At 39.7% G+C, this 19,253-nt stretch overlaps 1 protein-coding gene across 1 annotated transcript in view; it reads left to right on the top strand.

Annotated features, from left to right (window-relative positions):
- The window catches only part of Map7 (microtubule-associated protein 7), an 87,098-nt gene that overhangs the window by 50,652 nt on the left and 17,193 nt on the right, over nucleotides 1–19,253 (top strand). Inside the window, exons 5-10 of the mRNA XM_013026878.1 lie at nucleotides 1,049–1,166; nucleotides 4,913–5,023; nucleotides 10,521–10,634; nucleotides 15,954–16,078; nucleotides 17,838–17,947; nucleotides 18,200–18,480. Coding sequence (XP_012882332.1) covers nucleotides 1,049–1,166; nucleotides 4,913–5,023; nucleotides 10,521–10,634; nucleotides 15,954–16,078; nucleotides 17,838–17,947; nucleotides 18,200–18,480 — 859 coding nt within the window. The remainder of the gene's footprint in view (nucleotides 1–1,048; nucleotides 1,167–4,912; nucleotides 5,024–10,520; nucleotides 10,635–15,953; nucleotides 16,079–17,837; nucleotides 17,948–18,199; nucleotides 18,481–19,253) is intronic.

Genomic DNA, 19,253 nt, shown 5'->3' with positions numbered 1-19,253 from the left:
GAACTTGTGACTTAGAAATTATGTAATCACTTAATCACAATCAAAAAAAAAAAGAAGTTTGGGGAAGGGAGGGAGGGAGGGGATGGTAGGGGGAAAACAATGGAGGGGCTAACAATGTTCAAGAGGAAGTGTACTCATTACCTCACTCATGTATCTGTAACCCTCTATATAGTACCTTTACAATAAAAAAATTAAAATTAAAAAAAAAGATAAAAAGAAAAAAAAATCGTGAATTCCATTTTTAAAGCTCAGTACCACAAGGAGCTGCAGATATAGTTCAGTGGTGGACTCCTTGCCTAGTATGCATAAATTCAACCCTTGGTACATCAAGAAAAGTAAAAATGAGCTAAATGTGGTATACACATTCCTTTCATACTACCATTTGGGAGATGGAAGCAGGAAGATAATTAGTCCTGCCTGGGCTACCTCATGAGACTCTGTCTCAAAAATAAAGAAATAAATAGAATTAAATTAGGTGTAGCACATGCACTGAGCATCAGATTCAGCAAAGACCTGCACTACCATGCTTGTCAATGCTGACTAAATCATGGCACCTTGGACTGAGGTCATTTATTTGAATGTCTGGACTACACCAAGGGCTTTATGAGCAGAGAGCTATGGTTTCAGTAACCTTCAAGGTGGATATTATTCTTACCTTAAGATAATCATACTAGCATAGCCAATTGCCAATGGCTCACACCTATAATCCTGGGAACTCAGGAAGCTGAGATCTGGGGAACAGTTGGAAGCCAGCCCAGGCTGAAAAATCCATGGACTCTTTATTTCCAGTTAACCACCAAAAAGCCAGAAGTGGAGGTATGGCTCAAGTGGTAGAGCTCCAGCCTTGAGCATAAAAGCTAAAGGACAATATCCAGGCCCTGAGTTCAAGCCCCAGTACTGCTCCTCTTCTTTCCTCACCCCCCCCCAAAATAAAGCATACCAGTTAGGAAGTAGCAGAACAGCGCTATATAGTAGGGTAGGTTCTGCCTTAAGTTGTAGGAGTTTCAAACACCAGAATGTAACCACTGACTCCATGGTTCCATTTCAGGAGCGCCATGAAGCTGTGGTACGACGTACAATGGAAAGAAGCCAGAAACCAAAGCAGAAGTATAACCGGTGGTCATGGGGGGGGCCTCTGCATGGGAGCCCCAGTATCCGCAGCGCAGGTAACCATCCAGCACCACTTCCAGATGTCTTTTTTGTAAGGGTACATTTGCTTTTTTATTTTCCCCCCAAATCTGTGGTTGCAAAATGAATATCCTACTGAACTCTTGGAACTCCAATTAACTGATGTTCCCACTGGAAGAGGAGTAGGGGTAAGATAGGCCCTCTCCATTCCCTTAGCACATTTTGTGTTGCGAAATCCTTAGAGAAACCTATGCAGCATTTCTAGACTAGATTTTAGGAATTCATTTGCATAAGGGTTTCAGGGCTGTGGAATAAGTTAACCAATGTTTATTTTTTTCTCCCTGGGAGAATCATAGTAATATGAATGGGACCAAAATCAATACTATCAGCATGTGTATTCTGTCCCTAAAGTAAAGACTAATGCTTTTATAAAAATGAACAGGCAGGCAGCTTAGGCTAAAAGTAGTCATGTGTCAAAGCTTGCTCTTCTTTCTTGGATGGACTTAAAATCATATTGAAATTGGAAATGTTTTACATTTGTAAATTCAATACACCCTGAATTTTACATAGCATGCAGGTTCTTTTCATTTGTGTGAGTCTTAACAATTTATTTTTGTATGTATTTATTTTTAGTATTTACTTTGAAAAAAATCATGTGTTACATTCTGTCCTCAGGTGGTTTTGTTGAGTCATCTTTGTCGATTTAGCAGGCTTGGACCACCACTTCACAACTTTGGGTGGTACTAGAAAATATGGTACAAACATTCCTGTGGTTGCTGACTGCCTGCCCCATAGTTAGCACCTCAGACCACGGGCCAGTTCATCCCTAGCTGAACCATCATACCTTAGCCATAATGCATGATTACTATCTTCCTACTGTATAGACCTAGATCTGGGATTCACACAGTGTTTCCTAAGTCTGATAATGTGACATGGGTGACTAAAAGGTGTTGAAATAATTACTGTGGCATATTTGCTTCCCCTTTAAATGATAACTTTTAATAAAACCTTCAAAAAATATCTTTTAGGCCAGACTCCCTGTGGCTCATACCTGTGATCCTAGCTTCTCAGGAGGCTGAGATCTGGAGGATTGCAATTCAAAGCCAGTCCAGGCAAAAGAATTTGTGAGACTTCATCTCCAAAATAAGCAGCAAACTATATAAATATATATACAGTCTAGCTTGTTTTTCTGCTAATTCTGAAACATAACTAAATGGTTTGGTTTGGTTTTGTTGGGTCCCAGACCAGGACTCTGTATGTGACTCTTGTGTTTGCTCATTGGCTAGCATTGTACCACTTGAGCCACGCTTCCAACCCCCAAAATTAAGTATTTTTAATTACTTGTTGAAGACAGGCGTTATACAGGTTTCCTCCAACTAAAACTTAACATCTAAAAAGCAACATTACACAATAAAAAAATGAAAAAAAATAAAAAGCAACATTAGAAAAATGTAAGAATGAAAGCCGGGCACCGGTGGCTCACGCCTGTAATCCTAGCTACTCAGGAGGCTGAGATCTGAGGATTGTGGTTCAAAGCCAGCCTGGGCAGGAAAGTCTGTGAGACTCTTATCTCCAGTAAACCACTTGAAAACTGAAAGTGGCGCTGTGACTGAAGCGGTAGAGTGCTCGCCTTGAGTTGAAGAGTGCAGGGACAGCGCCCAAGCCCAGAGTTCAAGCCTCACGACTGACAAAAAAGAAAAAAGAAAAATGTGAGAATGAGCCAGGCACTAGTGGCTCACACCTATAATCCTAGCTGCTCAGAAAGCTGAGATCTGAGAATCAAAGTTTGAAGCCAGCCCAGGCAGGAAAGGCTGTGAGACTCTTATCATTAATTAACTATTCAAACACACACACACACACAACACACACAGAGAGAGAAAGGGGGGGAGGGCAAAAAAGAAAAGAAAATGTGAATGGCTTTTGTTGGCCTTCCTTGGGCCCTGTGCCTCACATCTCATGATTGTATTCCTGTCTAGATCATTTTATTAGGAATCCTCTCCCCCCAAACCCACCAGTTAAGTATAAAAGTCATAGACAGGTGTTTGGTGGTTTGTTTCGTTTTTATTTTTTTAATATTGAGATGTTGTAACTATAATTTTTAAAACTCGGTTGAAGTTAGAAATGTTTAAAAGAGCTATTCTGTGAGGAAGTTCATTCCAGAATGTTTACTGCCAATGTTAGACCATTGGGAACTAGAATTGAGGGTATCAACGACAAAGAATATTTGTGTTTTAGTTGTATAAGCAGGCAACAACAGAAAATAAAATGATGCAGGCTATGTATGGTGGCACATACCTGTAATCCCAGGGAGGTGGGGGTAGGAGAGTAACAATATGAGGAATACCAGGACAAAAATATGAGACTCTGTCTGAGGGCAAAAATATGAGACTGTGTCCGAAATCAAAGCATAAGGGTCGGGCCATGGCTCAAGTGGTAGAGCACTTAAATGGAGGCCTTCCTGAGTTCAATGCATAAAAGAAAGAAATGTACTCATTACCTTGCTCATGTAACTGTAACCCCTTTGTACAGTATTTTCACAATAAAAAAACAATCAAAAAAGTTATCAAAAAAATAAAACTTCATCTTTAGCCATTGTGGATCAAAATATCTATCTACTAGACAAGTATATATTGAGGTTTGTAGACCTTTACCATATTTTCTTTAATTTGGAAACAGTTTTTATAGTGAGCATGATAAGAATTTGGTCCCACTGTACCAACAGTAAATTAGCTAAGGTAATTTTTACCTTTTTATCTGCTTTTTCAGATAGGTTCTTGACTAGCACACGCTGGCTTCAAGCTAATTATGTAGCACAAATGACCTCAGTCTCCCTACGTCAGCCTCCCCACTGCTGGCATTACAGGATGCACCACCACACCTAGCTGATTTTTTTTTTTTTTGGCATTTTTCATGGCTATTTTCCTTCTGACTTCAACTTTAAATATTATTATTTGGCTGCAGAATGAACACTAATAAGAACTCAAAGTTTTCTAATTTATGTCACCATCAGATCTGTTGGGCAAGTTTGTGAACTGTTCTGCCTTTACAGACCTAGAGCACTTGTCTTTCTTGTTTTTTTTGTTTTTGTTTTTGCAGTACTGTGAGTTGAATTCAGTACCTCACCCATAGTAGGCACAAGCGCTCTACTTCTGAGCTAGATCCTTTGTACTCTTACTGTTTTTCTACTTTGAGACAGGGTCTTGCTAAAATGCCCAAACTAGCCTCAAACTTTCAATCCTTCTGTCTCTCCCTCCCAAGGAACTGAGATTACAGTTGTGTACTACCATGTCCTGTCTTATTTTTTTAAAACTTCTGTGCTAAGCTGGATAAAATAATTTACAAGCAAAAGTACAGGCGAGCACACAGAACCAAATGTGCTTTCAACTCCAGAATTTTTGGTATATTTTACCCACACTGTTACCATCCACTGTTCTTGCCTGAAGAAGTTGAGAAGGTATTCACCATTCCAAGCTCCTCTCTCTGCTTGTAGTTGGTCTCTGTCATCTCTGGAGCCCTTCCTTGGCCTTCCTTTTCTCTTTGTCCACTTCAATTGTAATAATATTGTTGAATTTCAAGCTGTGGATCTGAATACTTATTTATTCTATAAGAAAAATGAATTTCATTTCTCACCTATGTTCCCTTTAATGTGTCTACTTAGAAAACTGCTGTTATGAAAGATCTAGACATAGAGCTGTTATCATTCAATCCTAGTCTCCCTCCATTACTGACCCAGGAAATTGCAATACTGCATGCTGTCAATTAGCATTATCTCCCTTTATCGTAGATCCAGACAGGCGGTCAGTTTCCACCATGAATCTTTCGAAACACGTCGATCCGGTCATTAGCAAGCGGCTCTCATCCTCCTCTGCGACTTTGCTAAATTCTCCAGATAGAGGTACAGTCAAAAAGGAAATTTAAAAAAATGTTTTGTTATTTTTAATGCTTTTTAAAAAACTTTTCAGATGTTTACAGATGAAAATATGCATCTGAAGTTGCTTTCCCTGCGTTTCTTAAATAGGAAGAAAAAACTTGCGAGTAAAAAAGCAATAAACGTCTGCGCAGCATTTGCCTTGTGACAAGACTGTTCCCCATTTTAGACCATGGCTGAATGTTGTATTTAGCAGTGATGAAGTGGTGCTTCTGTGGACTCTTTAGTAACAGTGTACAGCTCCCGAAACTACCCACTCTCCACAACATGAACATTGTTGCCTCCAATCATATTGCCTCTGGCTTTTCATCTGTACCTTGGAAATTCCAGGCTCTGATTTTCTCCTGTGTGTGATTGGGTTTTCAGTATCCATTCATTCACTCATGAAGGATTTGACCAACCTTCAAGAATACCATTATCATTTTAGCCTCCTGAAAAGTTTTATAATCACAGTCCCACAATTAACCTCTTTTCTGAGTTTTAAGTTTTATGCATCCTATGGATTTACAATACATGAATGTTGAGGTATTTATAAAGTAAAAGTTTTATTTTACATATACCATAGAAGGAACAATCAAGCTTATAATATAAGCTACTTGTTTTATGTTAATTAAGGTGAGTGTAAGTAAAACCAAAGAATTATTGTGTAATGAAAAAGCACATACTCTTTCAGAATAACAGATTGTGCTTATTTAAGGGCTTTATCTTAAAAGTAGACAGTTTCTGTGTTTATAATCTTTATAAGGAGCATAATGTGTGCATGTTCTGTATGTATGTCTTTATAAATTTGGTATTGTATAAAAGTTATCATGGTGTCATTGTAATGTATGTATGTAATATATGTAATTATATGAGTGTTGGTGTTATTTGATACTTTCTCATAAAGTAGTAAATGTTTGAACGATTTCCTATTCTTGCTTTTTAGCCAAAACTGTTCCTTTTAAAATTTAGCTTGTATTAATCATTGATATGAGATAGCAAGTCAAATTAGAAACTTTTCTAATTTTCTGTATTCTTTTTATATTCTTAGAACTGGGTGCTGATGGCTCACACATGTTATCCCAGTAAATTAGGAAGCTGAGATCTGAGGATCATAATTCAAAGCCAGCCCAGGCAGGAAAGTCTCTGAGATTCTTATCTCCAGTTAACCACCAGAAAACTGGAAGTAGAGCTATGGATCAAGTGGTAGAGTGCTAGCCTTGAGTGAAAAAGGTCAGGGAGAATACCCTGGTCCAGAGTTCAAGTCCTGGCCAAAGAAAAAAAAAAGTATTCTTAAATTTTGTTTCAGGCTGGGTGCTGGTATTTTATGCCTTTAATTCTAATAACTCAGGAGGCTGAGATTTGAGGATCGCAGTTCAAAGCCAGCCTGGTCAAGAAAGGCTATGAGACTCTTATCTCCAATTAAGCACCAGAAAACTGGAAGTGGAGCTCTGACTCAAAGTAGTAGTGTGATAATAACCTTGAGCAAAAGAGCTCAGGGACAATGCCAGACCCTGAGTTCAAGCCTCACAACTGACAAAAAAAAAAATACTCACAAAACCTTGTGTTTTCTAACTTATTCCTTTGATATAAATGTTATATTTTCTATGGGGTTTGTCACAGTATTTTAATTTTATGCTTTTGTGATCTGAAGCAACCGCAGGATTTTGTAAATCTTTTTTTGGTATGTGTGTTATATTGTAACTGTGTACTGGGATCTCACACTCTTGCCTAGCTTTTTTGTTCAAGTCTGGCACTTGACTACTTGAGCCACACCTCTACTTCCAGCTTTTTGTTGGTTCATTGGAGATAAGAGTCTCACGGAGGCCAGGCGATGGTGGCTCATACCTGTAATCCTAGCTACTCTGGAGGCTGAGATCTGAGGATCGCAGTTCAAAGCCAGCCTGGGCAGAAAAGTCTGTGAGGTTCTTATCTCCAATTAACCATAAGAAAACTAGAAGTGGCACTGTGGCTCAAGTGGTAGAGCACTTGCCTGAGGGACAGTGCCCAGGCCCAGAGTTCATGCCCCATGACCGACAAAAAAAAAAAAAAAGTCTTATGGACTTTTCTACCCAACTAGATTTGAACCATGATCCTCAGATCTCAACCTCCTGAGTAACTAGGATTACAGGCATGAGTCACCATTATCCAGCCAGATTCTTTTAAACTTTTACATTGAAATTAAACCTTGCTTACCATAGCCTCTTACAGTTCCATTGCTGAAATTAGGATGAGAGTAAGGAGATAGATAATAAATTGACAATGTCCTGTCCCTGCCCCCGTAGATTGACCATGCTTAATTGTCTATGTATGGTATGTTGGGGACACTGCATGATAACATCTAAGTGGCTATCTTGAGGTTATGTGATCTTAAAACTAAGAAAGATCCATTGGATGGAGCATCTATTCCAGCTAAAGTAACAGAGACCCTCTGAATATTCAGAAGAGGAATCAAAACTAAGCTCAACTGCTCCTCAGCACTTGGTTGCTACGCTGCACCGGAAGTTCTGCACCTTAGTCTGACTCAGTGGAAGAATGCACTGACCATTAGAGAAGTCAGAAGCAGAGGTAGCTTAGCTAGTTAGTGGATATCTGATAAACAATCTGGGCCATGATGAATTACACCTGGAAGTTGAATATCCAGCTAGACTGATAGAACAAGAAAGAGGACACATGAGAAGCGCTGTTTCTGTTGCCCTTTTCCAAAAAATATGTGAGTGTTCCTGTTCTTCCAGGAACATCACACTGGAAGGGGCTCCCATCAGGCACGTTCTGTGGGAAGATTTTTGTTGGTTTAGTTGGTTATTTTATTCATAGATTTTTTTTAATTATCTTTCAGTAGTTGTACAGAGGTGTTTGGATTCAACATGTCAGTTTATGAGTACAATTGCATCCTCATCAATGTCACCTGGCTTGTTTGTCTTTTTGTAACTTAGACAAAACCCTCAAGGTGTAGTGAGAGGCTTCAGGCCTTTGGTAACAGTAGAAATTCTTCTGAATTTGAATTTCTGCAATTTAGAAATATAATTATTTTCTGCTGGTTGTTTATAAAAGCTAATTGTGCCTTATTGTCTCATTAGAAAGCATTTGTTTTTACTAAGCTCTTGAGTTCAAAGCCTTTGTAGAGAAGAGGGTATGTGCACTAGATTGAGTTTTCTCAGTCCTGTGACAGAGGTCTTACATTTTAACTGATAGTAAATTGAGGCTGGGAAGCCATCAAGACTGATGGGCAGCAATAGTGCGTCTGAACAGCTCTGCAGTTATCAAATGCTAACATTCCGCTGTAGAACTTGGCAAATGGCCACCTCCCGAGATCTCATGTGCTGGTCTGAGCCTTTCAGAGCTAGTGGAAGCCAGTTGTAGGTCTGTGCCTATGCCCTTCTGGTGTTTAATATTTTGATGATTTCACTTGAATAGAGTGTTACATGACCTGATAAAATTACCTGATCAAACGAAAGCTTTGATTATTAAGTATTTTTTCACTTGCTACAACTATGATTGCCTTTGGAAATTTTTATATTACAAATATATAAGTTTTTAAAATTTTATGTCTCAAACTTGAGATCTTCCTGCCTCAGCTCCCAAGTGCTTGAATTTATAGGCATGTGCCACCAAGCCCAGCTATATCATTATGTTTTGTTGTTGTTGATTATGGGGCTTGAACTCAGGGCCTGAGTACTGTCCCTGAGTCACTTTGTATTCAAGGCTAGTGCTATACCACTTGAGCCACAGTGCCATTGCTGGTTTTTTGAGTGACTAATTGGAGATGAGAGTCTCACAGAGACTTTTCTCTATATCATTATCTTTAAGCTACCTACTTAATCAGGTTTTTCCCAACACAGGACAATAATGAGGTTGTTTTTAAGAGTCTTCATTTTAAAGTGAAGCTCTCTCTTTACTTAATTTACATATTTCCCCTAAAATCTCTGATATCAGAAGACAATGATAGACCTTGAGCTAAATTCTCTATTTAGCCTATGTAGTGCTTTATAATATTATTTGAATTAGTTGCCAACTTAAAACCTATGGAAAATTTCATATACTGCTTAGGTTTCCTTCTTCTAACAAAACAAATAAGGATCTGGCAACATTTGCCTAATTTCTACTTGGCACTCATTACATGAAACTGAATAGTGATTTTATTCTTCTGTAAGAATGTGGTAATGAAGATACTTGTTTCCTTAATCAGGGTTACTTATGTATGTTTACCTTCATGGCCTGAGGCCTTTGATTGGTCTCTTCTGACCTGGGTGGTCTGTCTTTCACGGAACTTGTAACCATCTCATTTTATTTTGTTTTGTTTTGTTTTTGTGGGTCGTGGGGCTTGAACTCTGGGCTTGGGGGCTATCCCTCAGCTCTTCAGCCCAAGGTGAACGCTCTACCACTTGAGCCACAGCGCCACTTCCACCATCTCATTTTAAAGTGATTAGATGGAACCAATTCCACATAGTCCCACTGTAATTAATACCTCCTGCTTAAGCTTTATAACGCTTCGAGTCAAGACCCTCTAGGTTAAAAAAAAAAAATGAGCTAACTCTCTACTAACCTGTACTAAAAAGTCTTCTAATGAAAGATAGAGCATTTGTTATGAATGTCGCAAAGTGGAGACATGTTTCTCTTAGCAATATTTCATTCATAGTCCTATGCTTTGCCTTATGTGCAAGTTAAAATGAGTTTGTAATTATCTTTATTTGAAACCGAATTCTGTGGTTGGTGCTTAATGACTTAGAAATAAAGTAATTTAAATTCTTACTGGAGAAAAGAAAAAAAACTAATCTTTTTGACGCTCTGTCATCTCTGTGGTTCTAAGCCACAATCATCCTACAGAAAAGGAAGCATCCGTCTTTCTTTCCTGTCTCACCTATTGAGCAGTTCTGTGGAAGATTTCCATTTCCTAATCACATTTGTCAATGGATTTCATTCTGTAAATTTAGGTTGTTGCTATATTCTGTTGTTGCTTACACTCCTACTGCCCTAATAGTATATAACCATACCTGCCATAGTACTTTCTACTGGCTTTACATATTTTAGTAATTTTCACAAGAGATCTCTTTTATTATGTCTTAATGCCAGTTAATATTTAGTTTAACCAAGGAGACTTAGAAAGCCCTTTTGGCTGCCATATATGCCATGAATCCATTACCTATCCTAATGCCCATCCAGTAGGTACTCCTTCAGGTTTTCCATACATGACAAGTCTGTAGATGAAATGACAGTTCTGCTTCAAGACCTGTTGACTATGAAAGAAAAGCGATTGGCAAAATCTGTGACTAAAAACTTGACATCTTAAGAAAAGGCAATGTCTGAGGGTAGCTGCTTCCCCTGGGCCGGGATCCTGTTCCCCTTACTCTCAGCCAGCTGCTCTCCTTGGAAAGGCTGATCTCTCTCCAAGGCCCAGCGTATGGAGGCAATAGCTAGGATGTCCTGCGCTCTCTGGACCCTGGAAAGAACACTCCTAACATATTGCTTATGTGGTGACATTTAGCTCGCCGCCTGCAGCTCAGCCCCTGGGAGAGCAGCGTTGTTAACAGACTCCTGACGCCTACACATTCATACCTGGCCAGAAGTAAAAGCACAGCTGCCTTGTCTGGAGATGCAGGTAAAGCCATCCAGGTGCCACTTTCCTGGTGAGGGAAAGTTCTCCTTCTGAAGCCTATCTGTGCTGCCCATGTTCATCAGACTTTCCTGGTGTTTGTTCCCTCTGCTCGGGTAGAAATGTCTGTTGGTGTGGGTTTCATGTCCCTGGCATTGTTTGCTCTTTACATCCGCTATGCATCTTATCTGGACACCAGACGCCAGGCAGATAGATGAAGCCCCTCCCTGTGATCAGATGGCTTCAGGTGCCACTATCTGTTCATGAACTTACCAGAAAAAAAAGTATTCCTTTACCTACTTTTCTTTCTACTCCTATATCTCAGATAATCAAGATATGATTTAATATTTAATACATATATGTGAGCTAAGAGAATAAGATCAACGCAAGCATAGAATTTCTTAACGTGGCTGGGGTTAACAGCCCCAGCCTTTCATGTGCAACTTAGGAGTTGTGGCAAAACTAATTAAACTAAAGGCCTTACTTATTTGCTGTAATCATTGAAAATATGTAGGCTGGGGCTGGGAAGGTGGCTCAATGGTAGAGTGCTTGCCTTGCATGCATGAGGCCCTGGGTTTGATTCCTCAAGCACCACATAAGCAAAAAGAAAAAAGCCGGAAGTGGCGCTGTAGCTCAAGTGGTAGAGTGCTAGCCTTGAGCTGAAGAGCTGAGGGACAGTGCCCAGGCCCAGAGTTCAGGCCCCACAACCGGACCCAAAACAAAACAAAAAAAAAATATGTAGGCTGGATGTGGTGGCACATTACATGCCCTGGAATCCCACCTATTGGGGAGCCAGAAGTCAGAGGATCTTGGTCTAAAGCTAGTCTAGACAAAAATACAAGAGTCTGTCAAAAAAAAACAAAAAACAAAAAAAACTGAAAACGGAAGGCCTTGGGGGTAACAATACTCAAGTAATACAAAGTTTGCTTACCAATCACAAAACTCTACCACCAAAAAATTTTTAAGAAAAATAGAGACCCTACCTAGTCCTGCCTATTACTAAAACCTCTTAAAAATGCAAAACATGCCTGCATGACTGAATTAGTTTAATGAAAAGTTAGTGTAGCATTTATATCTAGTGAGCTGATACAGATTTTGTTTTGTTTTTTAATAACATAACTCTCCTGGTAAAGTGACTTATTTCCCCAAATCTCTTTGGCAGAGTCAGAGTTGCATAGCCTCTTTAAAGAGTTCCCTTTAAAAAAGGCTTTGCCTCTGCAAGTCTCTTCATGTTGACTAGCCTGCTTAAAGAGTAATCCTTGGTGGTTTATGAAGTGTCTTTCATCTCTCGTGCCCAGTGAGCCAGCGAGCATCCACTGTACTTCTTAGAGACCTCTGTGAGTCAGTGAGGACGACAAGTATGGCTACTCTCACCATCTGGAAAACAGATGAAAGGGCAGTAAGTGACTCAGCAGAGCCCTTAGAAAGTTAGTGAACTGGGTCTTAATCATGGTCCTACCGACCTCTTGGCACTAACGCTCAGCTGAGATTTTTTTTTTCCTGGAGGAAAAAGCATGGCATTTCAAAAGAATTTATTATTTATGCCTATGGATTTCATACTTCGATGCAAGGCACCAAAGATTTTCATCATCGGTGAAGAACCTTGCAGACTGCCATTTCATAGGCTTTCCACAGTTGTCAGCTACCATGTGTCTAAAGTTCCACATTGGATGTTGTGTTGTGCTGAAATATGACCTCAGAGCTAAAACACTGTTTCTTTGCTATTTCTGTCATCACTAACTTTGTCAATTCTTTCATTCTTCTCTAGTTTCCCAGCGCCATTTCCTCATTTCCCCATTTCCCACCCATTTTACTTGTCTATCTCCCCCCTGCCTTCTTGGTGGTTGTGCTTAGTCAAGGTGCTTCTTATTTGCAATTTGGTTCTTCTTTTCTTTGCAATTTTTCCATTCTCCTTTTCACAAATGGTACATTTCTGTGATTTATTTCAGTGCTCAACAGGACAGAGCCTTTACTTGATTGAGTTGCCTTTAGTGTTAATCCGTTCCCAAGTTCATTGTTACCTGTTGCATTAACATTGCTTCTATTTAATAAAACAAAACTTGTGGTTTTCCATAATTTCAATCTAGGATTGTATATGTAAAATGTATCTCCCAGTTGTCTTTTCAAGGACACTTTTTCTGTCACTGGATTTTTTTATGTACTCTCTTTGATCGTTCTTTTCTTTCAGTTTTCTTTTTGTCTCTTGACTTCATCTGATTCCAAATTACCATTGGCAAAATGAGGGCCGTATCCCTAGCCGTGGTCACTGTAACAGATTAAGGCCACTGACCTAAGGCCTACACTCTTCAGTGGTTACAGCTGCTCCCATGAGCAAACGGTAAAGTCTCAGAGAATTAGAAATCCCAGCCCCATACCTCTCATATCCATTGCTGTGGGTTACTTTTTCATGCCCACTTTTTTCAGTACGTATTTTTCAAAGTGCATCTGATTCTTTGAGCTAGGGAGTAAGTAACTTAGTACATGTAAAATACTAAGTATAGTAATGGTAGTCTCTTAGTACATATTTGTGATCTACTGGGCAGTTTTTCTGTTCCTCATGCTATGCTCTGACCACTTAAACTTGAGCTCATTCTCGGATGAGATAAATTAATATACACTGACAATAAAAAATAGTAGAATATTTTCCCAAAGACATTTGTATGGGATAATGTTGATGCAAAATTAAACTACTTAGGTTATAAAGGATACTTTGGATAAAAAAATAAGTATATTTATTGCCCTCACTTGTTTCTTCAGAAGGGAAAGATTATGCAAATAATTCATTTGAAGACCTCTGGTTTTGCGATAGCTGCTGCTCAGGACTATAATGAATTCTAAGGAATTCTTAATGTTTTTTTAGCCAGTAGATATTCCTTGAACAATTAAATGTAAGTGTTTTTGTATAGAGTACAGTAGGTAGTTTAGAATATCTTGAACTTGTATTTCTGTCTCCTCAACACTACAGTGACGAATAAACCGAAAGGCATCATGAAATTATGTCACGTATCTCATGGTCTCAGCAAATGTTCCACAGACAGATCATAAAATTGCTATTTTCTATTGAGTGCCGTAGTGCATACCTATAATCTCAAAACATGGAAGGCTGGGGCAAGAGGACTCCGATGTCAGGCCATCCAGGGCTATATAGCAAGATTCTGCGTCAACAAGTCCAGAGGAAATAAAAGGAAATGGCAAACAGAAGAGAGGTGAAAATCATTACCAAGGAGGAAAGAAAGAAAAAAAAAGGGAGGAAGAAAAAAACATTTTATCATAATTCCAGGCTTCATTACTTTTTCATTGTCAGCTCTCAAGCAGAGCTATTTTCTAGGCTTTCTTGATCCTTTAGCAAGGTTAATGGCTTCTGGCTGAGCCTGGGGCATTGTATGTCTCCCTACCTGCTCATGAATCTGCAGAAACATCTTAGCAGGACATTATTTCTAGAATGCATTTGTTTGACACGGAAGAGTTTTGCACGAATATGCTCTTCCCTTGTCTGGGAATCCAAGTGCCTTGTTTTGGCACTTAAAGGTCATTTTCGGATAGTTTCTCCCATGATCAGAAGAAGCATAATACAAAAGATTCTTCTTTAGACAATACAAGTCATTCTTCGCATTAAGGTCAGAAGGAAAACTTTATATCAGCTCACAAGTAAAGCACACATGTTCTTTTTAGCAAGAATGAGAAAAAAAAACTGTACTTTTCATTTATCCTAAAAAAAAATATACTGCCTCACCCATTCAAGGGATAACCAGAAGACACTAAGAAGTATTTGGAAACATTTAATAAAGATTCAATCTAGAGCTGGGTTGTAACTCAGTGGTAGGATACTTGCCTACTATGAAAGAAGCTCCAAGTTCTGTCCCCAGCACAGCAAAAATTAAACAACAATCTGATCCATTCTTTGTTGATTAAACAAATATAACAAGTATTATTTTCTAAATGTCTCTCAGGTTATTCTAAACGAATTTTGAGGTTTTAATACAGTTTAAAATATTTTGCCAATTCTGGGATTTGAACTCAGGGCTTCATGCTTATTCAACTTGCTTGTTCAATTGGCTCTCTGCACTTGAGCCAAGTCTCCAGCCCCACTTTTGTTTTATTTTGTTTCATTCAATAGTTATTTTTGAGATATAATCTTACAAACTTTTTTGCCTGGCTAACTTGGAACCACAATCTTCCAAATCTCAATATTCTGAGTAGCTAGGATTCAAGTATGAACCACCAGTGAGTTTTTAATTTATTAATAAAATTATATTTACCTGACATATTATGTCTCTTTAAAGGGTTGCTACAATGGGTACAGTGTGGTAAAAATCATTTCATAACCTGGTCTGAATATATAGTCTTATCCTCAGAAGTCATGTTGACTCCTCTCTTCTCTTACTGGAAAAGATTTCTATATGGGGTCTGAAAATGGACGTTGGAGCCTTACCACCCTCACTTTTTGAAGTATTACATGAGTAGTCTTGAATTCATTGTTACTTAGAATGATTGATGTGATTAATGGTCAGGAACTATGTAGCTTTTCCAAAAAAAAATTCAGTTGTGAGTAAAACTGTAAAAGGTATTAATTATTCAACCTGATGCGTTTTTTGTTTTGTTTTCAGCAATTCTAACATGGTTTCTGTTCTTTTCACCATTTTATAAAATGCCATCCCATCTCCCTATACGTTCTACTGCTGCTTCTTATTATCAAATGCCTTAGCTCTTGGAAAACTGATGCATTGGTTGTGCCTCTAAATAGATAAAACATTTATAGGATTCTTTTCTGGAAACTATTGCTTATCCATATAGCAAGTCTTAAATCTAGTAAGACTTGATCATTTTTAAACCTCACTTGCTTTCCTTGTGCCTTACTTGCTGTTGAACTTGGCTCTTGGAAGAGTTGTGGTATATTGCCTGCATGCTCCCTGTCTTTCTACTTTTTTTAGTCCGTCTTAAAACCAAGAAAAATTTTGGGTTTGTTTTTTTTCTCATATAAAAATCATCGCTCTTCTCTGGCGTTTTAGCAGAACCATCAGTTTTCAGGAGTAAGCTGCCCACTGGCTCCTATAGTTTTTTCGTTGTTTTTTTTTAATTACTTCTGTAATATAAAGCAGTGCATCCTATTTTTTGACACATCCTAAATTCACAGGATGTGAGGAGAGTTGATTTTGGTGGTTCTGGACACCTTTAGATAATAACATCTTTTCCCTACTTTTCTCTCTATCTCTGCTTTGCTCCTTCTCCTGAAACTGCTTCTGGCTTTCTTCACCTACTCCTCTGGCATTCTGTGTGTAAAACCAATCACCTGCATCCTAGTTATCCCCATTTGTCCTCGTTCAGCATCTTCCAGCCCCATCATCATGCCCTACAAAGCTGCACACTCTAGAAACCCAGCGGAACGACCGAAACTCCTTGTAACTCCACCTGAGGGATCTGCGCGCAGGAAGACCATCCACAGCACTGTGGTGAGTAGTGGGACAGCCACCAGTCTCTGTTCCGTTTGTTTCTATGCACAGACAGTATCTCAAAGTCTGCTGTGGGCATTAGACAGGGTGGCCATGACACACCCACTCAGCTGTTACCTGTGGATGGTGGTTGTGGAGGTCAAGATCTTAGATTCTTGGCATCTCCAACAAAGCATTGGTGAATATTCACACACAAAAGTGGCAAAGCAAGGAGTTTAATAGGAGTGAAAGTAAACCCTTAAAGGGAAGGGCAGGCTCTAGCTAGATGGTTCAAGAGCCAAATTAGAGTAAAATTTCCAGCTCCCCATGCAGAAAATGAGAGTTAAAAACTCAAAATAGCAGTGGATCCCTTTTGTCTTTATTCTTTCTCAGCTGGATGAATACATGTGGTCAGGTCTAGCAACCTACAACTTTGAAGCAATGGTTCTGGGTAGCCAGGATGTATGTTGCTTAGTATTCCAAGATACTCTGGGCCTACCAAAAACATAGGAACAATAGGTGAGCTTCAGGGCTTTGTTTTCTCAGATAAGCTTCCCATCTGCCTTCTATCTTGTGCAGAGAATTGCCAGATTTTTACTCTTTGAAAGGAGAGGTTAGTTTTAGATAACTAGACTCTTTTTGATCTCCCAGACATTGTGATTTAGCATTTAAATGGAGGAAAGCTTAACTGCTTTGTTACTTCTTGTTTTCACCTTGACTCTGGCCCTTGTATATTTATTAAAAATAATATAACTTCCCTGTCTCCTCTATCTCTCTTGCCACAATACCCATCACAAATCTGGCTGGTTGGCTGGCCAGGTGGTCCTGTCCCCCCACTTCCTCTCCACTTGAGGGGTTGTGCTTTTGGCTACAGATATGAACTTGAAAATGAAAACTGTTCTTTGCTTTTCTTCAGTGAGTGGCCTGAACTGGCCTGTTGGGAATGCCAGACAAATAAGTGCAATTCCAGCGTACTTTCATTTTTGTAAGTAAGAAACCAAATAGCCTTTGCAGGGGAAATGGCCTGGACGCCTGCCCCGACTCTTCTCCCAGCCATATCAGAGACTGCAATAACTAGTGTCCCTCACTAGAAATCAAAATAAGAGATTTCTGTCTTGCTAACTAATCTTTGTACAGCCTAGATCTTAAGATGTGTTGGAAATGGAATTTTGAAAACACTAGTTGTTTGCTAAGAAACCAACTCTTGAAAGGGCATCAGACCCTACTGTAAACTGAAGCTTTACAAGTGAGGATATAATGTGTGCTTATTATTACTGGCAAGGTAGCCAAGCTACTATGAGGTAATTTGTATGTCTCTAGAAGCCTCTTTGCACCTTTGTCCTGAAATATGAATTTGGTATGGCTGAAGGATACAGACCTTGTTCTGTGGTCTTTAAAAGACTCATCAATCCACCAGATCTTGTTTCTCTCTGTATATTTACACCCAGGAGCCACATCTCTGGCTAAATTCCTGGTTGGCCATCAGGAGAGGGGTGATGCTTTAGTCTGTCCTCACATTTCAGTTTCATACCTGGTAAAGAACTGTGGAGAAACCTAAAATTCTTCACCTTCAACCTGACTTTCCTTGGAAAGCAAGAGGAAGTTACATGAGGAAAGACCAGTTTCTCTATCATTATAAGGGGTAAAGAGAGAACAGTGTTGTCTGAAGCAGCAGGCACGTAAAACTCTGTTACCTGGCTTATGGCTCTGCTGTTGAATATTCTAATTGTGGTTGTGTCATGCACAGAGAAATCTAACTGCTGAGTTTCTGTAAATTCAGGGCCACAAAAGAGAGAGAGAGAACGTGCCCTTCCACCTGACCTCTGGCACCCGAAGAACTCTTTCCCCATCTAATCCCAAAGGGAGGCCAACAGCGCCCTCACGCCTCTGGTAAGGAGATACGCATGCTCACTGGGCTACATACAGCACAGCTTGTCATCAAAGCTGTTGACTCAGGAAGAAAAGCCTTGTTTAATGCAAAGAAAAAGAAAACATTGGGATGGGTTCCTACAGGGGATCCATTTGCTAACTAAAAGTGTTCCTAGTTGATTGTCTGCACTGCTTTTCTAGAAATCAGTATCTGAGGGCCCAAGAAATCCATTCTCACATACCCAGTCTCCCTGTCATTCCTTTGCTGCCCAGGCTGCCATCCAAGTCCTTGCCTCACTTGCCTGGTACACCCCGACCTGTGTCCTCCTTGCCTCCTGGCTCAGTGAAAGCTGCTGCTCAGGCCCGGCCCCCATCCCCTGGAAACATCCGCCCTGTCAAGAGAGAAGCCAGAGCAGAACCTGAGAAGAAAGACCCAGAGAAGGAGCCACAGAAAGGTGCCAATGAGCCCTCACTAAAGGGCAGGACACCTTTGGTGAAGGTAGAGGAGGCCCCCATTGAAGAGGGGACACCTGTGGAAGCAGAAGCTGGCCCTGGTAAGAGTGGACCGATGTACGCTGGGACATTGGCTGCTGCGCTCTCTGCTTTTCTTTCCCTCATATGCTGCTTTAGTTAGCTTTGCTTTTTTTAAAAAAAATTAGAGAACTTGGAGATTTGACTGAGGCTTATTTTATATAAAATGAGAGAGCTACTTGGTACAGGTGGCTCATGCCTATAATCCTAGCTACTCAGGAGGCTGAGATCTGAGGACCAAAGTTTGAAGCCAGCTTAGCAGGAAATTCCCTAAGACTCTTATCTCCAGTTAACCAGTAGAAAGCTGGACATGGAGGTGTGGCTCAAGTAGTAGAACACCAACCTTGAGAGAAAAGTGAGAACTCAAGCTCCTGAGTCAAGGCCATAGTACCAGCACAGAAAGAGAAAGAAGGGAAGGAGGGAAGGAAGGAAGAATAAAGGAAAGAAGGAAGAAGGGAGGGAGGGAAAAAAGGAAAGGGAAGAGATAAATGAAGAAGAAAGAAAAGAAAGACAAGAGAACTATATATCCAAAAATTAACACCTGTTGTTGTAAGAGACACAGTTCTGAGTCATTTGATTGGTTGGGTCCAGTGTTCACAAAATGTGGTGTTCATAGCACATTGCAACCAAATCCTTTGTGACCTTAGTTACCTGTTTTGTGACAGCCCAAGATGAAGCAGCTTGTAAAACATATAAAACATTGACTGTGTCACACGAATTCTTAGATTGGGATTGGGAGCTGTCTAACCAGATGATTGTGGCTGAGTGTCATGGAAAAGCTTGCTTGCTCTAGTAA

Source organism: Dipodomys ordii, unplaced genomic scaffold (genome assembly GCF_000151885.1).
Source record: "Dipodomys ordii isolate 6190 unplaced genomic scaffold, Dord_2.0 Scaffold97, whole genome shotgun sequence".
Classification (NCBI taxonomy): Eukaryota; Metazoa; Chordata; class Mammalia; order Rodentia; family Heteromyidae; genus Dipodomys; species Dipodomys ordii.
The sequence above is the reverse complement of the archived record's forward strand: the minus strand, read 5'-3'. Positions and strand labels throughout refer to the sequence as shown.